The 27,315-nt window shown below is 48.1% G+C and overlaps 2 protein-coding genes across 2 annotated transcripts; one reads left to right on the forward strand and one right to left on the reverse strand.

Annotated features, from left to right (window-relative positions):
* Positions 1 to 1,205: 1,205 nt before the first annotated feature.
* LOC120381269 (putative olfactory receptor 52P1) lies at positions 1,206 to 2,353 on the reverse strand. The gene is made up of 2 exons (XM_039499456.1): positions 1,440 to 2,353; positions 1,206 to 1,215 (listed from the first exon to the last, which is right to left on the reverse strand). The coding sequence occupies exons 1-2, from the start codon at positions 2,351 to 2,353 to the stop codon at positions 1,206 to 1,208; spliced, it is 924 nt and encodes a 307-aa protein (XP_039355390.1).
* Positions 2,354 to 13,944: 11,591 nt separating this feature from the next.
* LOC120387129 (olfactory receptor 52K1-like) lies at positions 13,945 to 14,907 on the forward strand. Its single transcript, XM_039507358.1, has one exon. The coding sequence runs from the start codon at positions 13,945 to 13,947 to the stop codon at positions 14,905 to 14,907; it is 963 nt and encodes a 320-aa protein (XP_039363292.1).
* Positions 14,908 to 27,315: the final 12,408 nt, after the last annotated feature.

Raw genomic sequence — 27,315 nt, forward strand, 5'->3', positions numbered from 1 at the left:
CAATTGTCCCAACCTGGACTGACAGGAGTGTCCCATCATGTTACCATCCATCAAAAATTAAACATGTGGTTGGATGGACAGTAGAATACCAGTGGGGACAATAATGATGTCAGGGAAGACAGGTTCTGAGTGCCTCGGGTTACTCTCCTGTGTGTTACAGGCAGAGCATTTCCACTTCCAAAAGGCCTCATTTTCCTAGTGCTGGTTTCCATGTGACAGACGCATGAGGAGGAGCTGGTCTGGTGCTATTTCCGTTTGTCTGGCCTAAATCCTGTGGGAATAGCTGATGACATTCATCATAGTTAAAACTGAGTCCTGCATCTCATACAGCAGCAGCAATGAGGGCTAGAGAAGGGAAGATTAATGGAGTTTTGTTCACCTCAACGGGGGCTTGGAAAGTGACTCTTAAATCCACCGAGTAGGAGTGTGCTCAGATACTGGTGTGCAGCACTGGGGGGTGGCAGAGAGACAAAGGCTTTCTCATACCTTCTAATTCCAGCTTTGGTTTCACCCCTTTCCATATCCATTTCGAGTTCTGCTGAGACACCCTGTGCAAATACCAATATTAATTAATAATAATAACAAGGGATAGTGCAATGGGCCTTGTACACAATCGCTATTCCCACAATTTCCAAATGGCACGTTTTAATCATTTCATTTTTCATTGCTCTTGTGATTGTGCATATTGTGCACTATACAGTTTCTCTCTTAAATTAGTCTTTAACTTTGTCACGAAACAGACATAAAGGTGAGGAAGACACAAAAAACAGGTGATCAAAAAGTTTGAGACAAGGTGACATTACAAGTGGAAGAAGGAGACTGTCAGGACATTGTTAAGATTTTTTAAAACAGCTTCTGAGTAACTTGCAGGGCTGAGATTCACAAAAAAACACCCCTGAGCAATGTAGGGTGATGTTTTTTAGCCTTCCTCTCACAACACAGCCGAGTTAAGTTTTTATGTAACAGCGCAAGTAAAGTCGCAAGCTATGGTGGAAAGATGCGATATACATCTGGGGGAATTCTGCGCTTGAACACACACAGAGGTGCTAGTTGGAGTCAACAGCAGCCACATTTGGGCAGCCATTCAAGGCTAACAGATAGGTAGATATGCAGATTGATGCTAGATGGTTGGAAGGAGGGATGGATGAAGGGATGGAGAGAGAGATTCATGTGTAGAACTTGTCCTCTGAGGTGGGAACAGTCTTTTACCAGGTGCTGTTGGGAAAAGGAGCATTGGTGATATTCAGTGTAAAAGGAACCTTGGAGACTCTCGGGCTGGAAATCCCACAAGAAGATGTTCTCATGAAAGTTCTGGTGCTTCCTCCCTTCCAGCTAGGTTGACAATCCTGGCCAAGACCCGGAAGAACAGAATCACCATGAACACAAGTAATTATTTTTAGCAGAAGTTAATTCTGACCTCAGCTTTTGGACAGAATGGCCTCAGCACCCGGACCCTGATCTGCTTGGTCTTCATTCCATATATGATGGGGTTCAGCATGGGCGGCACCAAGAGGTAGAGGTCTGCCAGCAGGATGTGGATGTGCGTGGGGATATTCTGGCCCCAGCGCTGTGTGTAGAAGGAGAACAGCGCCGGGGTGTAGAAGACCAGGATGACGCACACGTGGGAGCCGCAGGTGCTGAAGGATTTCAGGCACGCATCCCTGGAGGAAAGGCTGATGACGGCCCGAAGGATCAGGATGTAGGAGATGGCGATGAAGATGGAGTCTGAGCCCACCACAAAGGTTGCGGCCATTATCCCGTAGACATAGTTGGGCGTGATGTCCCCACAGGCCAGCTTCACCACAGACATGTGCTCGCAGTAGGAATGGGAGATGACCCTGGGCCCACAGTACGGCAGGCGACTGACCATGCATGTCAAGGGGGTCATCAGCCCGATGCCCCGCACAAAGACGGCCAACCCTATCTTGGTGATGATGGTGTTGGTGAGGATGGTGGTGTAGCGCAATGGCTTGCAGATGGCGATGTAGCGGTCGAAGGCCATGGCCAGCAGCACCCCGGACTCCATGGCAGAGAAGCTGTGGATGAAGAACATCTGGACCACGCAACACTCGAAGCCAATTTCATGGGAGCGGAACCAGAAGATGCTCAGGATCTTGGGCACGGTGGAGGTGGTGAGCACCAGGTCGATGCCGGCCAGCATGCAGAGGAAGTAGTACATGGGCAAATGCAGACTCGGCTCTGTCATGATCACAAAGAGGAGGGTGAAGTTCCCCAGCAGGGCCACAACGTACATGGCACAGAATGGGAAGGCGATCCAGAAGTGGGTGGCCTCCATCCCCGGAATGCCCATTAGGAGGAAGCTGGAGGGGGTGGAGTGATTGTAGCATGACATGGCGCACGGCCGGTTTCTAGGACCATTTTCGGAGGCTGGAATTGAAACCACATGGAGGGTTAGTGTCGGTAATGAAAATGCTTTGTCGCTGCAGGTTGCTCCTCTCTGGACCCCAGTGCATGCAGAATGCCCCGTCTGCCTTCTCCCATATGGAGAATTACAGCCCCGTCACCCCGGCCTCCACTAGCTCCTGGGCCTCCACGGCTTCATTCACCGCAGGAACCAGTTCATAATGGCCATCTTTTCTACAGCTCTCCCAGGATTTGCTCAAGCTGCGCACAAGGACCTTTTCCCTATGCTCTTCTCACTGCTGCTTCCCCTCAGAGCTGGACCACAGCTGTACCCCCAGATCCAGTTTTGGGGACCTGAAACAACAACTAACCCAATGTCTGAATGGCTTTATTTGACAGCCCAGAAAGGTTTAAATGCAAGAGAAATGGAAGGTTCAGTAGAACCCTGAGATGGGGTCACAAATGGGGTCACCCCTATGCCTTAGAAGGGTGTAAAGAGCATCTCCTCCTGGGCAGGGGCGGGTGATGGCTGAGCCTTGTGGGAGCACTGAATCAGCACTCTCCCCAGGCCTCATCCATCACTTTTGGAGCAGCGTTAGTTGTGGGGCTGCCCCATGGAGGAGGTAGGGTTTCACACACCCTGGGCTGTAGCAGCCATCTTCTAGATGGACTTTGTATTTGTGGGGCCCTTTTGTCCTGCATTATGCCATGGAAACCTGTATCTCCAGGGAGTTAACTGAGGTCAGTGTGTGTAGATGACAACTGTAATAAGAATATAAGAACGGCCTTACTGGGTCAGACCAATGGTCCATCTAGCCCAGTTTCCTGTCATCCAACAGCGGCCAGTGCCAGGTGCTATAGAGGGAATGAACAAAACAGGCCAAGTTCAAGTGATCCATCCCTTGAGTGTTGTCCAGTCCCAGCTTCTGGCAGTCAGAGCTACAGGGAGACCCAGAGCATCTTAGCTAATAGCCAATGATGGACCTATCCTCCATGGACTTATCTAATTCTTTTTTTGAACCCAGTTAGACGTTTGACGTTCACAACATCCCCTGCCAACATGTTCCACAGGTTGACTATGAGTTGGGTGAAGAAATACTGCCTTGTGTTTGTTTTAAACCTGCTGCCGATTGAGTTCATTGAGTGACCCCTGGTTCTTGTGTCATATGAAGGAGTAAATAACACTTCCTGATTCACTTTATCCACACCAGTCCTGGTTTTATAGACCTATTATCTATCCCTTTCCTAATGGTTCCTAACATTCTATTCTAGCTTCTCCGCAGTGGCCTTGTCTTCCTTGACTGCTCCTTTGTCACCTCAGTCATCCAGTGGTCTCACTGATTGGCAGGCTTCCTGCTTCTGATGTACTTAAAACTTTTTTTGCTGTTAGTTTTGAGTCTTTTTAGCTAGTTGCTCTTTAGATTCTTTGTTGACCTGACTAATTATACTTTTACACTTGACTTTCCAGCATTTATGCTCCTTTCTATTTTCCGCAGTATGCTTTGCCTTTCAATTTTAAAGGATGCCTTTTTGCCTGCAACTGCATCTTCTACTCTGCTGTTTAGCCATGGTGGCATTTTTTGGTCATCTTACTGTATTTTATTAGTTTTTTAGAATTTATTAGTATTTTTAGTTTGAGCTTCTAGTATGGTGTTTTTAAATAACTTCCATGCAGCTTGTGGGCATTTCATCTTTGTGACTATTCCTTTTAATTGAAGTTTAACTAGTTTCCTTTTTTTTATGTTAAATGCTACTGTGGTGGGCTTCTTTGGTATTTCTCTCCCACAAGGATGTAAATTTTAATTATATTATGGTCACTATTACTGAGCAGTTCAGCTGTATTCACCTCTTAGACCTGATCCGATGCACCACTTAGGATTAAATCAAGAATTGCCTCTCCCCTTGTGGGTTCCAGGACTAGCTGCTCCAAGGAGCAGTCCTTAATAGTGCCTAGAAATTTGATCTCTGCATCCCATCCGGAAGTGACATGTCCCCAGTCAATGGGGGGGTTAGTAGAAATCCCCCATTATTATTGAGTTTTCTGTATGTTTAGCCTCTCTATTCTCCTGAAGCATTTCACAATCCCTGTCACCAACCTGCTCAGGTAGTCGGTAGTATATTCCTACTGCTATACTCTTATTATTCAAACATGGCATTTCCATCCATAGAGATTCTATGGTACAGTTTGATTCATTTAAGATTTTTACTATATTTGACTCTCTGCTTTCTGTCACACGCCACCAGCACAACCTGCTCTGTCATTCCAAAATATGTTGTACCCTAGTATTACCGTGAGCCATTGATTATTATTATTCCACCGAATTTCTACGATGCCTATTATAGCAATATCATCATTTAATACCGGGCACTCAAGTTCATTCACCTAGTATTTAGACTTCTAGCAGTTGTATACAGGCACTTATAAAATTTCTCAATATTTATCTGTCTGCCTAATAAAGTTGCAATGATCGTAATACTTTAATAACTGCTCATCTACAGTGCTTTTTAGGCAGAGATCTCAAAATCTTTCACAAAGGAGGGGAAGTATTGTTCTCCTTAACTGTACAGGTGGGGAAACTGAGGCACAGAGCGGGGACGTGGTCAGCTACAGAATGGGAAATAGAACACAGGTCTCCGAATTCCCAGTGTACGGACTTAAACTCATTAGACAACGAGGGAAGCAAAGTCCTCCAGTGCTTAAGCATCATATAGACTTTGTGCTCTAGGCCCGAGGATAAATCCCCTATCCCGAAACGCTCTGAGAATTTCAGTCTCACAGGCCAAGAAACATTTCAAAGCACAGTTACCAGGTTCACTTTGTGCGGTTTGCAGTTTAAGGCAACCTATTTCAACGTCACTACTGGGGAAATGTCCAGATATTTTTCTCTCTGAGACTTGATTGTAGAAAGAATGGAGCCCGCAGGGTAATAAACTAGGTGAGCTTGGAGTTCTTCCAGCCGGATCCATAGCTGGTGTACGCAAGCACAGCTCCCCCTGACTGCAATGGGACAGTGCGTGTGCAGATGCCAGAGCCAGCTGGCTGGGACGGCCATGAACGTCCTTCATCCCTGTATCCTGTGTCTGCAAAACCACTTCATTTCTCAGCCTCTCTGTTCCTGGCATTAAGTTATCCCCTGGGCAGCGCTGATACCCCCACTGGTTCCTGGCATTGTACCACATCTTGCTGTGTATAATAAAGCACCATGAGATGCATGTTGCACACTAGATGCTGTACCCAGGGTGCTGTCCTAGAGCCAGTTTCTCCTTGTGTTCACTGCTTCACTCTCTCCTTATGAATGCACCTCCCCCTCCCCCATGGGACTCCAGTCACAGCCCCTTCCCCGCACCTGCTGTATTAGACCCTCACAATCGGGAGAAGCAGTTTCTGCCCTTGGAAAGCAGGAAGTTCAGAAATAGCCCATCCCTTTGGTTCACTCCCCACACGGACTGTCCCCTTGGCCTGGGCAGAAAATTCCTTCCCTAACTCTGCCTCTCTCCCGCAGACAGAAGTTGGTCCAATAAAATAGATTCCCTCCCCCACCTTGTCTCTCTGCGCACAGTTTAGACAGGTTTGACTGTGGGTTCCAATAGCTCCCCACAGACAACTGGACTCTTTCACAGCTAACTGCACCTGCACCACATTGTGTGTGTGCAAAAATTTTTGCAATTTTTAAATGCAAAATGTTTGGGGATTTTAAATAGTGCCGACTCACTTGGTAATAAATGGGTAATAAATGAATTGCAGGCCCGGTGAGCAGCAGGCTGCAGCATTCGATTTTACCAGTTGCCTTGCCTGAATTGGTAAAAAGTAAAAGCAGAACAGGAGCTGAGGGCTAACCTTTTTTTTTTCCTCTCTCTCTCTGGTCTGCACTGCACATCTGTGCCATTATGTCCATTAGTGAATGTGTGTGGTGTCTGATGTGTTCCTATACAGGCAGACAGGCGAGCTTAGAAGCAGCAGATACATTCCCCAGCAGATGTGTGTTGTTCCTCTCCTGGTGCCTTTAGTAGCAGTGTTCGTTCTGTCTGGCTGTACCTGCTGCTCCCAGCAGTACTGCACCGGAAGGCCGGAGTTTGAAGAGAGCTTGGATGCAGTTTGTCAGGCGCTCTGTACCCATGATTAGCCTGCATTTTCCCATGAAGCTCCCCGCATGTGAAGCAGCATGTACCCGGCACATTCAGCAGCACAGCTCTGGCATTCTGCCTGGATGCACATAGTCCCTCTGGCCACATCCGTTTCTTGAATTCTGAGCACTTCCCATTCTCACATTGTCCTTTTCCCATGTTATTAAATAGTTCATTCATAAAGAGCCACATTCTGCTCAGTGACACGGCTGTAAATCCGGAGTGGCTCTGCTTTAATCAGTGGGACCATTTTATATTTACACCAGCGTGACATAGAACAGGATTTGGCCCAAAGTTTTCCAGTGCATTTAAAAATGATGCATTAACAGGGCCCCTGATTAAATCCGTACTGCCCCCACTCACCTGGATCTGGCAGTGTCTTCTTCACCTTCAGTGAATGTTACAGTCACACACAATCTGCATGATTCTCCAGTCTGCCGGGACAGCCTGCCTGGGGGTATTTATACCTCTTAAAGAAATCCTCTTTACTCCCCCAGCTGGGAATTCAGAGCCTTTCTTCATTACAGAGGAAAATCTGCTATCAGGCGTAGGGAATAGCCACAAATAGTAACAGTAAATTAACCCATTCCTATTTTACAGGAGCTTAATAGCTACATCTCTATTTAATGATATGGGATTGATCTTCAAGAGAGGACGTGCTAGGGTGTGTGTGTGTGTGTGTGTGTGTACGTGCCTAGTTTAATTGTGCAAATACCCCCTAAGGCATGTCTGCATGAGGGGATCTGCACAACTGAGGGGCTGCATGTGCAAAAGTGTCTATGATGTTTGAAGACTTGTCCCTGCATGTTCAGGGCTCTGTTTAGGTTCGAATATAAAGTCATCAGTGCCCTTTCTGGTTAAGAGGGCATTACCCAGGGTTTTCAGAACCCAAAGCAGTGGTAACTTAACTGCTTCACTCCAGGAATAAATCAGTGGGAACACAGTGCTTCTGGCTGATGAAAGATCGATACAAGTAAACATGCTTTTATTTACAATGACAATGTATTAAAGCTCCCACAGACACTAGCAATAAATTTAGAACATCCCATATCATTACCAAGAATTTGAGATGGCATCGAGTAGTTGACAGTAGGTCAGTGATGACTGGTGGCTTCCCCACCGGGGAGCATCGTGTCAAGAAAAAATCTCTCAGGATAGCTTCTGAGAACAGCTCCAAAGTACACGCTATTATCTAGTCTTTTTTAACTAACTTTTACCAAACACACAACTCATAGGGGGTGGGTCATCACCTCTCCTAACTTCAATCAACTACTTATCAACAAACAATCTTAGTCATAATAAGTCATAATAAGCTTCTTTATCAAAGGTGCCCAAACTCATGGTCTCTATCTACTTATTTTCTTTCAGTCTCAATTTGTTGACTCTTTTCTCCCCCCTCCCATTCTGCTTAGCAGAAACTGCAAGTCTGCAGCTAGTTATGACCTTGTCTCCAGAAGCCCTGCTTGTTCAAATTATCACTTAGCTATGTGGTGTTCTATTTCATTAATTCATGGTGGCTGAATGCACCCAATATGGTTGCAATTAGCTTGATCAACATCTGGGGTTACTACATCCATCCAATCCAGGGCAACAAGGGGCAGAGTTAGGGTGGATGGATAAATAGCACCTTTCCCTAAGGATCTCGAAGCACTTTATAAACTTCAGTGACAACAAGCCTGTAATGTAAGTCAGTATTATCACCATTTTACAGGTGGGGAAATGGAGGCACAGAAAGGGTAAATGACTTTCCTGTGTGGACCTATAGTCTGGTCTCAATAGCTGGGATTAGAATCTGGCCCAGGAAGTCTTTGGGATTGCTGGAAACGGAGTCCACATCTCCTAACTCTCCTTGGTCTGCCTTAGCCGCAAGAACGTCCTTCCCAGTTCCCCAAAAGGCATACTGGAGAGGAGTGAGAGGTTGCATTTATTCTGGGACCATGGGCCAAAGAACAGTGCTTTTCCCCTGCTCAAATTGCTTATAAGTCAGCACTGGAGGCAGGACACTGATTTATGCATATACACATCAGCAGAGCACACTATCCCACACTCAATCCAAAAAGGTCTCACAAATTGGTGGACCCTCCAGTGCCCTACACCAGGAGATCCATTCAGAGATGGGTTCCCAAAAGCTCAGAACTGCTTGTTCTGTGCAATATGAGGAGATCATGGCCAGAGGTGGTTTGGCTGCAGCTGTTGGGTCCTTTCCATATTAGGAATCAAACGTGAGTCAGATATTCAGATGAAGTGCCATGCAGAAGTGGGGAAGGGACCTGCATGCAGTGAAGCACTGCCCTTTCCGTCTGGCTGTGAGGCTGCCTCAGCCTGCAGGACACAAAGGCCTCACAGATCGTACAGAAAAACAAAGAGACATGGGAACTTCTGTTGGGTTCTCGCATGTGTGCCACTAACTGAGGGGGAGAAGGAGAGACCTTCTGTGGGCAAGTCATTCCAACACTGTCCTCTGCAAGGTATCATGAACCTTCCTCTGCGGCATCAGGTACTGGCCAGCGATGAGGGCAACATACTGGACTAGATGGATCTGGTCTGGGGACTTCTAGGTTCCTGCCTGGCAAGGCATATAAACCGCTATGTTCTAGTGGCAGGAAAAGGGCATTTCTACTCGGGCCCACTTCCTAGACCAGGGAAAAGCAGACAATTCTGCAACTCCGTTGCTGTCCCCTCTGTGGAATGGTGGATGGTGGATGCAAGGCAGAGCTCTAGGGTTCCATTAGCCACCTTCCACTCTACGCTCTGCAACACACACCCCACTATCTCAGCTGGCACCTTGGTGACATTCCCAGCTGAGGACAAGCACAGTAGCCATAGAGAGAGAAAGGCCCAGTGGTTAGGGCAGTAATTTAGGAGGCCTTTGTTCTATTCTTCACTTGGCCACAGGTGACCTTGGGCAAGTCCCTCAGTCTCTCTGTTCCCAAGCTGTAAAATGGGAAGAATAGCTCTGCCCTACGCTGTTATCATAGCTGTGCAGTATCTAGAGCAGCTCATGTTCAGCAAGACCGGGGCTGGGAGAAGCCTGGTACCTTGAGTGAATTCTAATTTGGATCCTCACATTCCAGCAGCCTCAATTTCCCCCGGTGGGCGATGTGATAGTGGATGTGACAATCTCCTACACTTTCTGCACTAACCATGCGTGCTGTGTAGCGGGTGCCCAATGACTGTCTCAGTCAAATCGATACATGGCTCCATTTCAGTGCTGGCTACATATATACAGTCCAGGAGTGCAGGAATCTCTAATGGAAATTCCTGTTGCAAATTTTCACCTCGTTCCAAGTACCAGACTAAGATTGTAACAGATCTACTGGTTCCTTCAGCTACGGATCCTCCAGTGGAAACCAAGAGACACTAGTAAAAGTCTACACAGACCAGAAGACATCGAGAGAGGAGGAGAAAGACCAGTTCAAGGATTCCTATGGAGTCTACTGGAATTTCCACCAGGGATAAGAAATCCCCCAAATATTGGTCCCAAGTTAAAAATCAACCAAGTCTTTTTGAAGGTTTTGAAAAGCCGAGGGAACTCCACCCCACTGAATTGCTTTTTGTTTTCACTGCACCTCATCCCTTCTGGGGTTTAGCTAGAAATGGAAGCAGAAGAGCTGAAATCTCACAAGAATGGCTGCCTTGCCATATTGGCAGGTGGACTGCGGTCAGGAAGTGCCAGCACTGCCGTGAAACTGCCTCTTCTTAGGGTCCGTCTCCATGGCAAAACCCCCTCCCCTGCGGAGCAAGAAAGCCAGTGAAGGGGGAAGGCCCAGAGCCTGGACTCACCCTGAGCGGGAACATCTTCACTGCTCTTTTGAGCCCCGCAGCCTGAACCCTGCGAGCCGGAGTCAATTGACCTGGGCTCTGAGATGCTGCCATGTTTTGGGGGTTTTTATTTCAGTGTAGACTTATTTATAGTCAGGAGGATCCACTTGTTGCACCGAATGTCTCCCCATTGTTCACAGGGTTACTGAATGCCTCAGGGGAGTGTGGGGCTGAAATGAGGTGAGATTTCTTCTCGGAAAGTTTACCACACCTGGGAACTGAAATACCAGCACAGATGGGAAACTCTGTAGGGCACCTTTTCATTACACGTGTGCACAGCACCTGGCATGATGGGGCTCGGTTTCCAGGCTGAGGCCTCTCAGCACTATCCCAATACAAATTAAAAATAATATCATAAGGAGGCTGACTGCGGGGTAAATATCTCTGAGGCTGTATTGCCTTTTCGCACTCCTAAGGCCTCTCCCTGTGAGTGGCATTCAGTAGCTAGCTTGTATTCATAGTGACTACGGACTGTTCAATATTCAGCCAGAAAGCAGCTGAAGTTGACTTGTCCAGCCAGGGTGACCCTCTTGCGTAGCCAGTGAAGGTACTCCGGACACTAATGGACTCCCTGGGGTGGATACAGCCTCCTAAGAGAAGTAGCGGAGAGTTCATTGCTTGGGTTGTTTAAAACGAGACTGGGCAGAGCACTGGAGAATGTACCATAGTGATGGTCTAGTAGGAACCGAAAATGTCTTTTCTATCTCTCATTCCCACGATGCAGGAACAGTTTCTTTTCTCCCAAGTCTGAAAAGAAAGAGTTAATTCTCTCTCTGCCAGCAATGGGTGAGGAGGAGAAAGTGGAAGCAGAGATTCCCAGCTGGTCTGCGAGACCCCCCTGCTGGGAGGAGGCGAGTTCTCTCACCGTGACTATAAATCCACCAAAGGCAGGCAGCTCCGGGTGAGCGTGTGGACCTCACACAGCCCGTGAGGGAGAGCGAGGCCCTAGGAAAGGAAGGGAGCACTGCAGGATTCTGGTGAGTTCACCCATGAAATCCGATTCATGTGGGCAAAGGAATTGTACTGTTCTGTAGCCATAGACGGGTGTGAAGCAGAACCTCAGATCCAAACACACCCACATTCTGGGCAAGTTCAAAACCTGATCCAAATTCTGCTGCTGTATATTTTAATTTCCTGTTTCATCTGCAGTTTTGTATTGTTCCCCACCTGATCCAGTTTGGGTGCCTATCGCTAGGCAGCTATGGTCTATATTTGGAATGAATGATCTGGTTTTCACCTAAACGAGTGATCTGGTTTTCAATGGGAGCTGATGAGTGTTCAGCACCTCCTAAAAATCAAGCTATGTGCCCAAGCGTAGATAAAGGCAAATACTTTCAACACCCAAGATTGAGAATGTGGTGCTGAGTGGCTCTTTAGACGACCGCTCTTAACTCCAGCGTTGGCTCTAGTTCCTTATTGTTAAGGTGCTTGGATTCTGAAAGGGGTTGTGGAATGCAGTTTATGTGAAAGAGACTATGCGGCTTACATTTGAGTCTTGCTTTTTTTTAATACCTGGCCTTCCGTTCTGAAGGCATCATTTGCACCTAGAAATAGCTGCCCCCACAAATCAGATGGGTAGAGGCCTGTGTGCCCACATTCCTGCTGGCAGATCATTGTGGGTGCAAACAAAGGTGGAAAGCCCTGAGAGCTAATGATGGGATGGAGTCAGGAGCCATGTGTTAAAATTCCTCCACCAAATGACTGGGAAGTTTGGGGGGATTTTGTACATTCTCTAGATATTGAGAATTATTGACCTTCAGATAACACTCAGAATGTGCAAGGCACTGTACAGACACACACACTATCTCACACACACTCACACATGCACGCACAGATACTTTTCTTCATCAACATTAAGCCCTCTGTAACATACGGAGGGGGAGATAAAGGAATACAAACCAAAATATGGACCATTTTTCCTAGCATTAAATGCATCTGTTATGTTAAATACATGCATATCAGCTCTACCCAATGGTCCATTGTTCCTTGGCTGAGTGGGTATTGAGGATGGGTGTGAAGCAGGAATGGGGAGGGGGCCGGTTCAGGGAGGCTATTCTATGCTAGGGAGGCAGTGTGGGAGAAGCAGACAGGTAGGTGCTCCGTCCCTGGCAGAGTGGAGGGGATAGGGGACAACGCAAGAAGAGAAAAGCGTGGATGAGTAAGGAGATGGAGCTGTGAAGGGCCCTGAGGATGAGGACAAGGAGCCTGTGAAGGGATTTCATGCTTTGGGTGTGTGAAAAGGGCCATGTGGACCAGAGTGGAGGAGGTTGCCGGAACCAAGGCTGGAGATGATGAGGAGCTGGAGATGGAGGAGAGTTTTTGTTGTGTAGATAGACGGGTAGGATCTTAGGAACATGATGGAAAGTGACGTGACAGTACTTGGACACACCCTCCACACTCAGGTCAGAGGGGTCAAAGATTTCTGCCAGGTTGTAGCCCTGAGTGACTGCGAGGCTGGAGGTGTTGTCAGCCGTGATAGAGATCGGGGAGAGGAGAGGGCTTGGCAACAAAGGCAATGAGTTTGCCCCCCTCCCCTCCCCTCCCTACTCCCCAGCGTAAGAGGTAGTAGGCTGGGGTCAGGGGGCTTCGCTTGGAATTCAGTCTTTACTCAACCTTGGTCAGAAATACCCTAACCATGCTGCAAAGCCCATATCTACTGTCCCAACTTCTCACCTGGGCAAGTGCAGGAGTCATGGGGTGGGTCGCTGTCTGAGGGAGGGAAGGGTTTTGCTAATTTCTAAACTATCTGGGTTTGGCTGATTTGCTTGATATGTTCTGTGGTCTGGGGCCAATCCAGGTTGATCTTGCACAAGCCCCTAATGCTCCAAAATAGCAAAATATAATTTGAAATCTGAAACTGCAGATATAAATGGAGTGCGAAGTTCATCGTGTCTCCCCCAAGCACTCAGGTGCTCTGGTGATGGCACTGAAAGAAACACTCATGATAACATAAAAGGTAATGCAAAGGCACACAGGGAAAATTGGAAAGTCTTCAGAAAAAAAGGGTTGGCATCACAGATCTGATGTGTTGAGCCAACTCCAGACCTGATAGAAGTGGCCTGTTGAAATAATAGAGTGGTAGATTTTTAAGGCAAGAAGGGTCCATCATGGCCATCTAGCCTGACCTCCTGCATATCACAGGCCAAAGAACACACCCAATGATTCCTGCATGCAGCCCAGTAACTTATGGTTGAGCTAGACCATCTCTCTGAGAACATCCAATCTCTATTGAAAGACCCCAAGCCATGGAGAACTTACTAAGCCTCTGATGGTTCTCTTGAACTGGTTAATTCCGTCTTAGTTCCAGTAGCACAGTTGCATCTAATTCACAGTTTGCACTCTGAAGGCTTCGACTTCCAGCCACTAGAATTTGTTATGCCTTTGCCTGCCAGAATCAAAAGCCCTGCAGTAGCTGATATCTTATCACTTTGTACTTACACCCCTGCATCCAGGCTTTCGTTAATTTGAGCTCCTCAATATTTACTACCCAATCAATGTTTCTATCAGCTCCAGACCTTGTCATCCATTCCCAAAGGAGTTGCACCCCATGAGCCAGACACATGTGTATCGTGTCTGTTCACCATCTCCTACGTTTTATTGACAGGACAGACGTTGATGTGAAACTTGCAGAGGATGCTCCTGCAGGGCAACCTGTCATCTCCCAATGGCACAGGCTCTGATCCATCAGTGTTCTTCCTGACAGGCATCCCGGGGATGGAAGCTCTGCACTTCTGGATCTCCATCCCCTTCTGCTTAATGTTCACCGTGGCCCTTCTAGGAAACTGCATCCTCCTGTATGTTATCAAGACAGATCCCTCCCTACACAAGCCCATGTTCTATTTCCTCGCCATGCTAGCCGTCATCGACCTGGTTTTATCCACAACCACCGTGCCGAAAATACTGAGCATCTTCTGGTTTAATTCCAGGGAGATCAGCTTTAATGGCTGTCTGGTGCAGATGTTTTTCCTTCACTCGTTCTCCACCCTGGAGTCTACTCTGCTGCTGGCCATGGCCTTCGACAGGTACGTGGCCATCTGCAACCCCCTGAAGTACGTCACCATCCTGACCAATTCAATGATAGCAAAGATTGGGCTGGTGGCTTTGGCCCGGGCTGTTCTGCTAGTGATCCCTCTGCCCTTCCTCCTCAGGAGGCTGCCCTACTGCGGGTCCCACGTCATCTCCCATTGCTACTGTGAGCACATGGCCGTGGTGAAGCTGGCCTGTGCTGACACCAGGTTCAATAACATCTATGGGATCATCGTAACTGTCTTCATTGTGGGGCTGGATCTGATGTTCATTGTCCTGTCATATGTCAAGATCCTAAGGGCTGTCTTAAGCCTAGCATCCAAGGAAGAGCAGCTCAAGGCTTTCAGCACCTGTGGCTCCCACCTTTGCGCCATCTTAGTGGTCTACACACCAGTGGTCCTCTCCTCAACAATACACAGATTCGGGCGCTATGTCACCCCGCACGTACACATCCTGCTGGCCAATTTCAACCTCCTCTTTCCTCCCATGATGAACCCCATTGTGTACGGTGTGAAAACCAAACAGATTCATGACCGGGTGCTTCTCCTGGTCCGAGGGAAAAGCTTCTAGGCTGAGCAGGAGGGGACTGCTGAGTGATCAGGAAGCAGAGGATGCAGGAGAGATTTTCTGAGTAACTTAGACAGCATGTTTGTGGGGGCTTTGTGTACACTGGGATGGGACTCACAGGGAGCCATACACCATCCCCTACATGAGCTTAGTACTGCTGGCCAGAAGGTGATCTTGGCCATGACCTTGTCCTCACTTGGCCCCGTCTGTGGAGTGTGAAGGAGTCTGAAGAGGAGTGTGAAAGCTCCTTGCACCTTCTCTTGCTTTGCTGGAACATCTGGCCTTTATGACTGACACACCCAGCCACAGCCATGGACGTGCATACTACAGGAACAAATGCTGTATCTGCCCCTGAGATTCCGTCAGCTCCAAGATGCAGTAACACACCCATGGCCATTTAGGCACCAGAATAAGTGCTGAGCTCTTCTGTCCCAAACGTGCCACCATGGAAGCTGCTGGTGCCAACCTTTTCTAGGGGAACTCTGGCCTTAGTTGTGGTGTCTGAACATTTGAGATTCTGTCCCCAGTAGTTTAACCCTACCACACAGCAGCACAATGCACCAGGTCAAGAGATGGGGGCAAGGAAAGTTATATCTGCCTCAAAGAGCACTTTGAAACTCCCCAAATCCTTACCAGAGTGATCTCAGGCACAAAATATTTAAAGTTCACTTTCTGATACTGTCAATAAATAAATGAAACAGAGTATTGTGTGTGTGTGTGTGTGTGTGTGTGTGTGTGTGTGTGTTAATGAAACACTTGGGGAAAAGTCTTGCTCTATTTTGCTATCACCTTTGTTTCTGTTGCCTAATATATGCTGGATAGCATATATATATGAATGTGATATATATATATATATATATATATATCACATTCATAGTCTGTATTATCTGCACAATATATATACTAGTAGTACGCATTAACTACCAATAACATTAACCACAAATATTGCAGCAAAAGAACTAGATAAGTTAAAAAAAGAACTAGATATGTTCATGGACGAGAGGTCCATCACTGGCTATTAGCCAGGATGGGCAGGGATGGTGTCCCTAGCCTCTGTTTCCAGAAGCTGGGAATGGGCAACAGGGGATGGATCACTTGATGTTTACCTGTTCTGTTCATTCCCTCTGGGGCACCTGGCACTGTCCAATGTCGGAAAACAGGATACTGGGATAGATGGACTTTTAGTCTGACCTACTGTGGTCGTTCTTATGTTCTTAACAGTGATATCGCTGAAACTGGCCTATGCCATAATCCTGTTCATTCACTTAAGCTTAGTATCCCATAATAACTTGCATTTACTTAACTAAACATGTGGCACAAGCAGACATGAAACTTGTCAAAATGTGTAACTTGTAAAATCATATATAATAGCAGCTGAAATTTGTAACAGGGGGAGCACACCGTCAGTGTAAGGTGAATGCAACATAGCCCCATGGGCCAAGTGGTATCGTATCAATCCTTGTTCCAGCGCCATATTAATAAACCTGACTGGCACTGGTTATCTGGGCTCTTGAGTATATTTCATAATAATATAATGAACCAAAATGTGGTCAAACAATACAATTTATCAACAATTCCAGGTGTTTGAATAGCCACCCATAGATATCACTGCAGAGATCCTATGGCCCATTTTCCCTGGAAAACTTCTGATTTCTGGCACCCTGTGGGGTATCATAAAGAGAAATGGTCCCTTGGCCTCCATGACAGAGCTCCTGTCTGAGGCCCTTTCCCCATAGTGCCAGGGGTCACGGGTGGAGTTTGTAGGATTATGGGGGGCACTTCCCCCCAAACTGCATAGGTTACTAATGGGGGGCACAATTTAAAGGTTCAGCCGCTCCCCTGAAGAAGCTCAAGTCAGAACCCGCACCCTGCGCAGGCCCCTCCCAGCCGCAAGGCACCCGGCACCGCCATGTACACCTGGGAAGTGGACAGCGATGAGGAGTCCTGTGCCAGCAGCCCTCTGCTGGTGGAGTGGTGTCCGGCAATGGCCCCCACCCAAAGCCAGAGGAGCCCAGCATCTCCAGTGGGTGGCAGAGGGCAAAGCAGAGCTACCAGGAGTGGGCGAGGAGAAGGAGCCGGCCTCGAGAGGAGGTGGTTGCCAGGTGGCTGGAGGGTTCATGGTTGTTCCTGCTCAGGGCCGCCACACCCCATGGTCCGTGGCTGTTGGGCCCCCTGCAGTATCGGCCCTGCTGCCCCCCAAGGACTGAGGAGATCGGGCTGGGCAGTGACACTCTGTTTCCACCTGGACAATGCCGTGATCTGGACCAGCATAGGTAGTAGCTGGGCCCCGCATGAGTGTGTCCCTCTGCCCAGCACTGGTGGCCCCTAAATCATTCCTGGGCGGGGGGTGCCTGTGAGGTGCACCAGGTTACTGGGTGGTGCCTGCGGCAGGGCTGCCGGGTGATGACAGGGATGTTGCCGGGTGTCCGGTTTGACCGGAATGTCTGGTCGGGAAGGGGAAGCTGTCAGCGTCCGGACAGCACCGCTGCAGTAACCCGCCTCCGCCACCGGGGCCGAGAAGAGCAGCAGCTGCAGCTGGAACCTCAAGCGACCCAGCTGCTCCCGGCATAAAGTAGGTACCAGCACCGGCCGGGGTTGGGGGGGGGGGTGGTAACCTGTCTGACCCCCCCTCCCGCTTGTAGTAAGAGGAGGCCCTAAGATATAAACCTTGGTATCAAAGACCCAGGATGAGGCCTGAGGCCTGAACTAAAGTAATGGTCAAGACTTTGCTAACATAAAGCAAAGTTAAGCTGTGAGCTAGAGGTAGGCCCTGCTCACAGAAGCTGGCACGGAAAGGGCTGATGCTGCATAAACATATATTCACCTAGCATACCGAAGTATAAACATAGCACTAGAACACACTATACTGAAACATTCCATAGATAATAAAAGGACAGGCCGACCCATCCCAATGACAGGGGCAAAAGGGTAAAATGATGGATAGAGTTGTTTTGTTCGAACCAACATGTACAAGGTAGAAGGCGGTGCCTTAATACGTAGAAAGGTTGTAACCTGCTACGTAGAAAGGTTGCACCTCAATACGTCAGGTGTGATGTGTAACTTGTTTGTATCTGTGTATAAGAATGCATTCCTGGGGAGGTGCCTTTTGTCCAGCCTAGGGGGCAGTGGAAATCCCACCACTGACTGAGCTGAGTCCATTGTCAGGGAGTACATATGTACTGGCTAGCTGTATCGCAACAGCACCTTGGACTATGTTTGCCAGGGAGCCGGAGGCTGTGCTTTTTTCGACAATAAACCTGGCCGACGTGCCTTCGTACCTTACTAGACTTTGTGGTTATTGGGGGTTCTCATCGGGTCTGCTGGGTCAGCTATCTGCGCAGAGCTGGGGCAGCACACAGAGGGAACACACGCACGCAGCTGAGTGATATTAACATTGGAGAGAGCAGAGCACCACACCGGTACAGCTCTGACAACACCGCTGTACCTCTATTCCCCCCCCACCATCGTCCCAATTGGGCAGGCTCTGCAGGTGGCAGGTGAGTCCCAGGGGTGGGGGAATGAGCGATGCAGGGGAGATATGGGGGAAAGGGGCGTGGCCTCAGAGGAAGAGGTGGGGAGGGGCGGAGCCTCAGGGGGAGGGGTGGGACAGGGGTGTGCAACTTTCAGGCATTAGAAAGTTGCCAACCCCCGGTGATGAGCTCCAGGCACACAGTGGGCTGCTGAGGTGCAGAGTGTTGGCGGGGTCTGACTGTGGCACCTGCCTGGTCCCGTCGCCCTCTGGCTGGCCCTGGTCCCAGCTGAGGTGAGGGGCCGCGCACGCCCTGCAGGTGGGGGAGGCCAGGCTGGTGCTCACAGCCCCTGGCCTGATTTCCCATTTGGTCAGTCTGAGGGGAGCTGCCGGCCCGGTGGGCGAGGCGGGAGGGGGCACTATCAACCGGCATATATTTGGGGGGGGGGAGAATGTAAAAGTTCAGCCACCCTCTAAACAAATTGAGTCCTGCCCCCACCCCAGGAAGGCCCTGCCCTTACCCTCCCTCTCCCCTCCCGGAAAGAAGCCGCCCTCGCCCTGCCGCGCCCAGCTGTAGCTCCTGCCTCTCCCCCGGGGTGCAGCTTGCAGTTCACCTGGCCTCCGAGCTCACTTGACTGGCTCGGCTCCGACCAGCCGCCTCACAGGGAAGGGGCCCGGCAGCACCATGTGACCGAGCAGGGGCTGGTTCTGAGTCAGCAGGAAACCCACACACAGGAGTGGGGCAGCCCCGGCCCCACCCTGAGCTCCTGGAGGCTGGGTGCTTTCCAGCCATGGCTTCCAAGCCCCTCCCACTTCCCCCCCCGGCTGTGGACACATGCGCATTAGCCACCATGTGGCCATGGTTAAGTCCCCTCCCCACCCTGGATCACTATGGAAGATCTGAGCAAACACCAGGGCAGGTGCCTGGGCCCACGGGCCAGCAGCGACCCCACAGTGGGCCCAGCACTGCAAGCCTGGGGTAGGCGTGGAATTTGTCCCCCAAACGTGGCCCCATTGTCCTGGCTGGAGCCGCCCCCCAAATATTGAAGTCAAACTATGCCTATGCAGGGAAGCCCTTCTTCCTACCCAAAGAGGAAGTGGTAGCAGCTGCAATTGTGTAGATTTGCTGCTTATGTTTCACCCCAGAGCTGGCTGCATGTCTGCAATGGGTGAGTGGGTCTGTCTAGAACAGGGGTGGCCAACCTGAGCCTGAGAAGGAGCCAGAATTTACCAATGTATGTTGCCAAAGAGCCACAATAATACGTCAGCAGCCCCCTTTTCAGCTGCCCGCCCCTCCTCCCAGTGCCTCCCACCCACTGCAAGCCCCGCCCATCAGTGCCTCCCCCTCCCTCTCCACACCTCCCAATCAGCTGTATCTGGTGTGCAGGAGGCTCTGGGGGGGAAGAGGGAGGAGCGAGGGCAAGGCAAGCTCAGGGGAAGGGGCGGGAAGGAGTGGAGTGGGGGCAGAGCCTGGGGCAGAGCCAGGGGTTGAGCAGTGAGCCCCCACTGGCACATTGGAAAGTTGGTGCCTGTAGCTCCAGTCCCAGAGTCGGTGCCTATGCAAGGAGCCGCATATTAACTTCCGAAGAGTCGCATGTGTCTCCGGAGCCACAGGTTTGCCACCCCTGGTCTAGAATGACATTTGGGGGATTCTTCTGGATAAAAGAGGCCACGTATATGTAAGACGTCATGATCCATCTCTTTCCCAAACCAGTCTTCAGTTGTCTTCATAGTCCAAGAAGAGCCCTAACACTCACTTGCTGTGACTCTCTAGGCTCCAACGCAAATGTACCACTATAATGACCCATATAAAGTCTCTCAATTCCCACCTGGGGAGTAAAGTCAGCAGGGTGTCATTAGGAGGTGTAAATACTCCCACCCACTTGATCCTGGCTGAGTGCAGAGTCCTGCAGTTTGTGTGTGACTTCAGCATGTGCTGAGAGTGAAGAAGACGCAGCCAGGGTTCAGGTGAGCTGGGGTAGTTTATATTAAAGCTAATCCAGGATCTTTCTAAATAGGAGATTTTTAAAATAAATGGAAAGCTTGGGGCCAAAACTGCTGTCAGTCACACTGGTGTAAACCTGGAATGATTCTGGATTTACACCCGTATTAGTGAGAGCAGAGTGAGGTTGGTCATTCAGAAGCAAACTATTTAATTCCATCAAAAAACAAAAAACAAAACAAAAAACGATGGGAAGATACCATTGAGTGTTCCAAAATATCCGGGATGTTCGGGTTACACACACAGAGCCATAGTTCTCTCCCCTTGTACAATATCACTGTGAGAGACTCTTTACTGTGTGTCTGTGTTATCATGGGAGATTTCAGTCTGGGGACATATGTTTTGGCAGAGAGACAAACCATGATTAGGACAGGGCAGTCCTATCAAACAATCTCAATTGCTTGCTAAACTGGGCTCACTTGAACAACCTGCAGTTGATTACAACTAAATCCGAGGTCCTGCATCGAGGAACCAGGTCCGTAGATCACACTTACAAGATGGGGGGGCTCAGAAAAGAACTCGGAGTCATGATGTATCAACTGTACGTGAGATCCCAGTGCAGTGCGGTGATGGAGAGAACAAATGCCCTCCTTCAATGTATAAGCACTGGATTCTGTCTGGCTGCTCCATTGTTGTACGTGAAAGGCTAGTTTTGGGTGTTTCCAGCCTCACATCACATTTTAGTAACTCACATAACAAGATTTCATAGCTTCACATACAATGATCACACATACGAGCCAGCGAGATATCACTGTTTAGCAGATCAAGACTTTTAGAATGGTACCTAACAAGGCATGCTTTGTACAAAACTTATCATAATTCCATCACCATGGTAAATATGGGGAGCTTTGAGGTGCAATGTCACAGTTGTGTCTACACAGGGATTGTTCTGGCATGGCTATGTCTATCAGGGGTGTGTATTTTTCACACTCCTGACTGGAATAGCCTTGCCAACAAACCTCTGTTGTGTAGACCCGACCTATCCCATTGGGTTCTAGAGAATCAGTTCATTGCAAGTCTGTGTGCCTGTTATGTGTTTTGAAGTGGGGTCCTTAATTGCACATGAAGCTGGGTGTATAGGGCTTATATAATATAAGATCTGAGCTGTGTTCTATTTCCAGAAATAAAGAGTAAAATGCAGTCTCGTCAAATAATTTGTACTTTATACTAGAGAGAAAAACCCCAAGGAAAAAAAAAACAAAAGAAAATTCTTCCATAGAGAAGATTCATAAAATATTTAAACAAGCCACCTAACTGAACGCTTCTAGAATCTCTGTGCATCAGAGCTTTTGAAATCTAAGTTTGCTTGCTTCCAGGCTCTCTGCCTAGGATGCATATAAAAATGCTACTGTCTCTCCTCTCCAGGGCTATACCCCATGTGAGCACTTTTACTTGCTTGTCTTATGAAATGAAGATTTAAGCTAGTTCAATAAATTCTTTAGGAAACCTCTGACTTTAAGCAGTGACTGAATGCCAATCTAACACACGTGGCTAAGATGATTCCTCTCTTGCTATAAAATGTCTATCTGCTTACACAGATCCTGGAATGCAGTTTTACAGCTTCTGCTTTGCTTCTAAATGTGTGTAACCCTTCTGCTCGTCTAAGTTGGCAGCAACAAGGGCTGGGTTCAGTATCTAGGGGTTCCGTTTCAATAACACAATGCAAAACTGGCTCAAGCCCACACCCAGTGACCTGGGACAATTACATACCACCCCCTGGGTACCTCTAAGAGGCAACACTTCCCCTCTCACAAGCATGGAGTCTGAGTGTAGCAAAATCCTTTTAATTTCTGTCAATGACCTTTCAGGGTCCCTTCCAGTTCTATGAGATAGGCCTATCTCCCTACTTTTAACATTTAAAGGAGGGAAACAATGTGGCATTATGTTGGGGAAACACCACAAACAGGATTCATAACACAAACCATGAGGAAGAGGTGCAATTGGTGTTTCAGACACTCAAAAGGGGCCAGGACCAGGCCCTCTCCATTTACTAGGTTTTGGAACCCATGTCCCTTGTCAAGCGAGTGCTACTTAGTTGATGGTGAGTCCCTCTGTCATAAAACAGTTTCACTGGCCTTGATTCACATAATCAGGGTAACAATACTCTATTCTTCCTGCCCCAATAACAGAGAAACTGGGGATCCCAAACCATCCAGTGACCATTTGGGCGGCTGTGGGCTCATGCTAGGCGGGGTGGGTGTGCCTATGCAAACAAGACCAGCCCCTGAAGTTCTTTTCCACAACTCGCCGCAATTCACCACCAGATGTCAGGGTAGAGTTCATAGTTTTTTTTATATTATGTTTGAAAAACAGCTATAAATGTGAATTCAGGTGATTTCTGCCTTATGTAGAGTATTTGAAAGAAGTCTCTACTTCAGCAGTCCCCAAACTTTTGAGGGTCGTGCCCCCCCTTAACTCTCTCCACACCCCCACAACCCACCCCCCCCGCCAGAGTTGGGGTAGGAGCTGGGCTACGGATCTTGGGGGGGCAATGCAAACAGGGGTGTAGGGGCTGAGGCGGAGCCCTACTGAGGCTAGGGATGGGGCCAGGTGCAAGGCTGGGGGCCAGGGACATTGCTGGGGCAGGACCAGAACAGAGCTGGGGGCAGGAATAGGCTGGGCGGTGCTACCTTCCCACCCCCCATGGGGGCTGGCCCGGGCCCTGCTATGCCCCCCGGACGTTCCTCCCTGCATCCCCAGGGGAGTGCGCCCCACACTTTGGGGATCTCTGCTCTAATTGCAAATGTGGTTATTAGAAACTGTAGGTTATAAATGTACAAACCAGTTGGTCAGAGGGCAAATATGAGAAAAGTGTTTGTACAAGAAGAACCACATGTGACTCAAAATAGTGGGGGAGTCACCTCCTTGAATCGGTACCGAAACACTTATGAGGAGTTATCCTCCCAGGCTTTGCTTCTCTATGCTCTAAACTATATTGACCTGGGATAAAATCACTTGTAACTCAACAGCTTAAAAACACCCCCTTGTGCCCTCTAAACACTGACACCAGCTTAACTCTAGAGGGCAGTGTCTGGTGGTACACGGTTGAATTACGTACAAGATGGCGTCTTCTCTTTTGAAAACAAAAGAAGGGATTTCAGACCCAATGAGGGTTTTTTAAGGAACTTGGTAATGTCAGAACAACAAAACGCTGCTCTGAATTGTTCTGAGACACTGTTCTGAGAGGCTCCCGGCTAATTTAGTGCATTCCCCACATCCCCTCTTCTCTGGATTTCTGAATTCCATAGCATGTTCTTCAGACAGAACCCTAAGAAAATCACCAGGCCTCAGTCAAAACAACCTGAGCTCTGTATTTTGCCACATCTTGGCAAAAATCCTGTGTCTCTGAATATGTCTGGGAATTCATATGTGACTGCCAATTCAGTGAGGTCTGAGTTTCCTGGTTCTACTGTTGTTCTGATTTTTACTGGCTGGCAGAGCAAATCACCTGAAACAAAGAGGTCAGTGCTGACCTGGATGATCCCCTGCACAAATGGCCTCTTTTTCCTCCAGGTCACCTACCCCACAGTGTGCTCACCACAGCCTTCCCATGATATCCCCCTGCCTGCACCCTGCAGTCTCTGTACGTATTCTGTTTATGTGTTTATTTCAAGGCTTTCGGCATTTGTGTTTCCCACCTTTGCACCATCTTAGTGGTCTACACACCAGTGGTTCTCTCCTCAATAATTCACAGGTTCAGCCACCCAGTAGAACCACACGTATACATCCTGATGGCCAATTTCTACTTCCTCTTTCCTCCCATGATGAACCCCATGGTGTACAGTGTGAAGACCAACAGATTCATGACCGAGTTCTTCTCCTGTTCCAAGGGAAAACTTTCTAGCCTGACCAGGAGGGGGCTGCTGAGCAATCAGGAAGCAGAGGATGCAGGAGAGGTTTTCTGAGTTAATTAGACAGCATGCATGTGGGGGCTTTGTGTACACTGGGATGGGAACTCCACCTCCGACTCACAGGGAGCCATACACCGGCCCCTACATGAGCTTAGCGCTGCTGGCCAGAAGGTGATCTTGGCCATGACCTTGTCAATGTATGTAGTTTGAGGGGAAGCACCCCCCATATACATCCAAACTTCACCCATTCTCCCCTTGCATTATGGGGAAAAGGCCTCAGTCAGCAGTGGGGAGCCACGGTGGAGCTCTGTCATGGAGGCCGAGGGATCATTTCTCGTTATGCTACTCCACAGGGTGCCAGAAATCAGAACTTTTCCAGGGAATTTGGGCCATAGGATCTCTGCAGTGATATCTATATGTGGTTATTCAAACTATCTGGAATTGTTGATAAATTGTATCGTTTGACCGCACTTTGGTTCATTATTTTGTTATGAAATATACTCAAGAGACCAAATAACCAATGTCAGGCAGGTTTATTAAAATGGCGCAGGAAAACGGTTCGATATAATACCAGTCTCCAAACAGCCGTCCCATGCACTGATACTGCATTCACCTTACACTGTCGGTGCACTCCCCGCATTACAAATTTCAGCTGCTATTATTTATATGATTTTACAAGTTACACATCAGTAGAATCCAACCCATCAATTTGTTCCAGTTCCCTACCTTGTTGTTCTGTTCCTTCCTTAGCTTTGTTTTAGATAGTAGCATTCCAGGTACTGACCTGAGAAGATACTTCCTGACTCTTACTAAGACAGAGAAACAAATGAATCTTGATTTTGACAAGTTTTCTATCTGCTTGTGCCAAATGCTTAATTAAGCAAATGCAAGGTGTTATGGGATATTTAGCTTAAGTGAATCAACAGGATTATGGTATAGCCAGTTGCAGATATATCACTGTTAAGAAAATAAGAACGGCCATACTGGATCATACCAATGATCCATCTAGCCCAGTAACCTATCTTCCGACAGAGGCCAATGCCAGGTGGCCCAGAGGGAATGACCAGAACAGGTAATCATCACAGACATTTTATAGTGAGAGAAGTGTCATCTTAGCCACACGTGTTAGATGGGCATTCAGTCACTGCTTGTAGGCAGAGGTTTCCTAAAGAGTTTATTGAACTAGCTTAAATCTTCATTCCATAAAACAAGCACGTAAAAGTGCTCACGTGAGGTATAACCCTGGAGAGGAGAGACAGTAGCATTATATGAATCCTAGGCAGGGAGCCTGGAAGCAAGCGAACTTAGATTTCAAACACTCTGATGCACAGAGATACTAGACAGGTTCAGTTAGGTGGCTTGTTTAAATATTTTATGAGTCTTCTCTCTCCCGCGTCTTCTTGCAGACTTTTCTTTGGATTTTTTCTTGTTGGTTTTTACTAATATAAAGTACAAATTATTTGATGACACCACATTTTACTCTTTATTTCTGGAAATAGAACGCAGCTCAGATCTCATATTATTTTAGCCCTATACACCTGGCTTCATGAGTAATTAGGGACCCCACTTCAAAACACATAAGAACAAATACAAATATTTGAAATATGAAGATTAGACACTCTCTGCTTCCCCATCCCCATGCCCCTAACTCGCACACAGACTTGAAATGAACTGATTCTCCAGACCCCAATGGGATAGGCCAGGTCTACACTACAGAGGTTTGTTGGCACAGCTATTCCAGTCAGGAGTGTGAAAAATACACACCCCGATAGACATAGCCATGCCAGGAAAACCCTTGTGTAGACACAACTGTGACACTGCACCCCAAAGCTCCCCATATTTACCACGGTGATGGAATTATGATAAGTTTTGTACAAAGTATGCCTTGTTGGGTACCATTCTAAAAGTCTTGATCTGCTAAACAGTGATATCTCGCTGGCTCGTATGTGTGATCATTGTATGTGAAGCTATGACATCTTGCTATGTCTGAGTTACTAAAGTGGGATGTGAGGCTGGAAACACCCAAAACCAGCCTTTCAGGTATGTCAATGGAGTAGCTAGACGGTGTTAATTGCTGTCGTCAACACTCATTGAGGGAAGAATCCACTAGCACAGGAACTCTGTGTAAGGAAGCCTCCTCAGAGGGAGCATGCAGACAATGGAAAATATTTGGCCAATGGGGGCACACACGCCACATCACATACATAGACCTTCCAACAAGCGGGAAGAAACTATAAAGGATGGGGAGTGACATCATCACTTGTCTTCACTCCCCCACAACTCCACTCCTGCAAGAAGCTCTGGAAGACAAAGGACTTTGAACGGGGGAGAGGAACCCAGGCTGCAAAGCAGATACAGCCTGTGCCTCAATAATCTGTAAGCCTCCTTGTAGCATCGGTCAGGGTGAGATATTGATCATTCCAACCTTATCTAGTGAGTACAAGTCTTAGATTGCAAGTTTGTTTGATTTCCTAGGTAACCTGCTTTGATCTGTTTGCTATCACTTATAATCACTGAACATCTGTCCTTCTGTAGTTAATACACCTGATTTATGTTTTATCTTAAACAGTGTGTTTTTGAGGGAGGTGTTTGGAAATCTTAGCTCCGTTAGCAAAGGCTGGTGCAGATCTTCCCCTCATCAAGGGGGGAGCGGACTATTTAATGACTTTATGCTGTACAGATCGCTGTGCAGTGCAAGACGGTCTATACTCCAGTAGGAGTGCAAGGCTGGGGAGCTGGGAAATTGGCTGGTGCCTCCATTGTTGGTCCATGAGTGGCTTAGGTAAAGCACTCAGGTAACTTAGATGGGTGTGTGGCGCCACCTGCTGTCATGTTGGGTGATAACAGGACCAGGAGGGGTTGGCTGTGGGTCATCAGAAGAAAAGAGTAAGAGGCCAACCCAGCTGAACAGTTAGGGGGCACAGCGGTCCCAACAGCTTCCAGACTTCAACAACGGAGTACATCCCATCACAACAACTATATCAGCAAAAGAGTCCTTTTGACAATAGAGCTTATATCATTCAAGGAGCAGATTTACCTATACCAATGAAAGATCTCCTTATTCTGGTATGCACTTCATTTCCTCTAGA

Source organism: Mauremys reevesii, linkage group 1, assembly GCF_016161935.1.
Source record: "Mauremys reevesii isolate NIE-2019 linkage group 1, ASM1616193v1, whole genome shotgun sequence".
NCBI classification, from domain to species: Eukaryota; Metazoa; Chordata; order Testudines; family Geoemydidae; genus Mauremys; species Mauremys reevesii.

Excerpts from the sequence above, each read along its gene's own strand:
- LOC120387129 (XM_039507358.1), top strand. The coding sequence starts at position 13,945 with ATGCTCCTGCAGGGCAACCTGTCATCTCCCAATGGCACAGGCTCTGAT.
- LOC120381269 (XM_039499456.1), bottom strand. The coding sequence starts at position 2,353 with ATGTCATGCTACAATCACTCCACCCCCTCCAGCTTCCTCCTAATGGGC.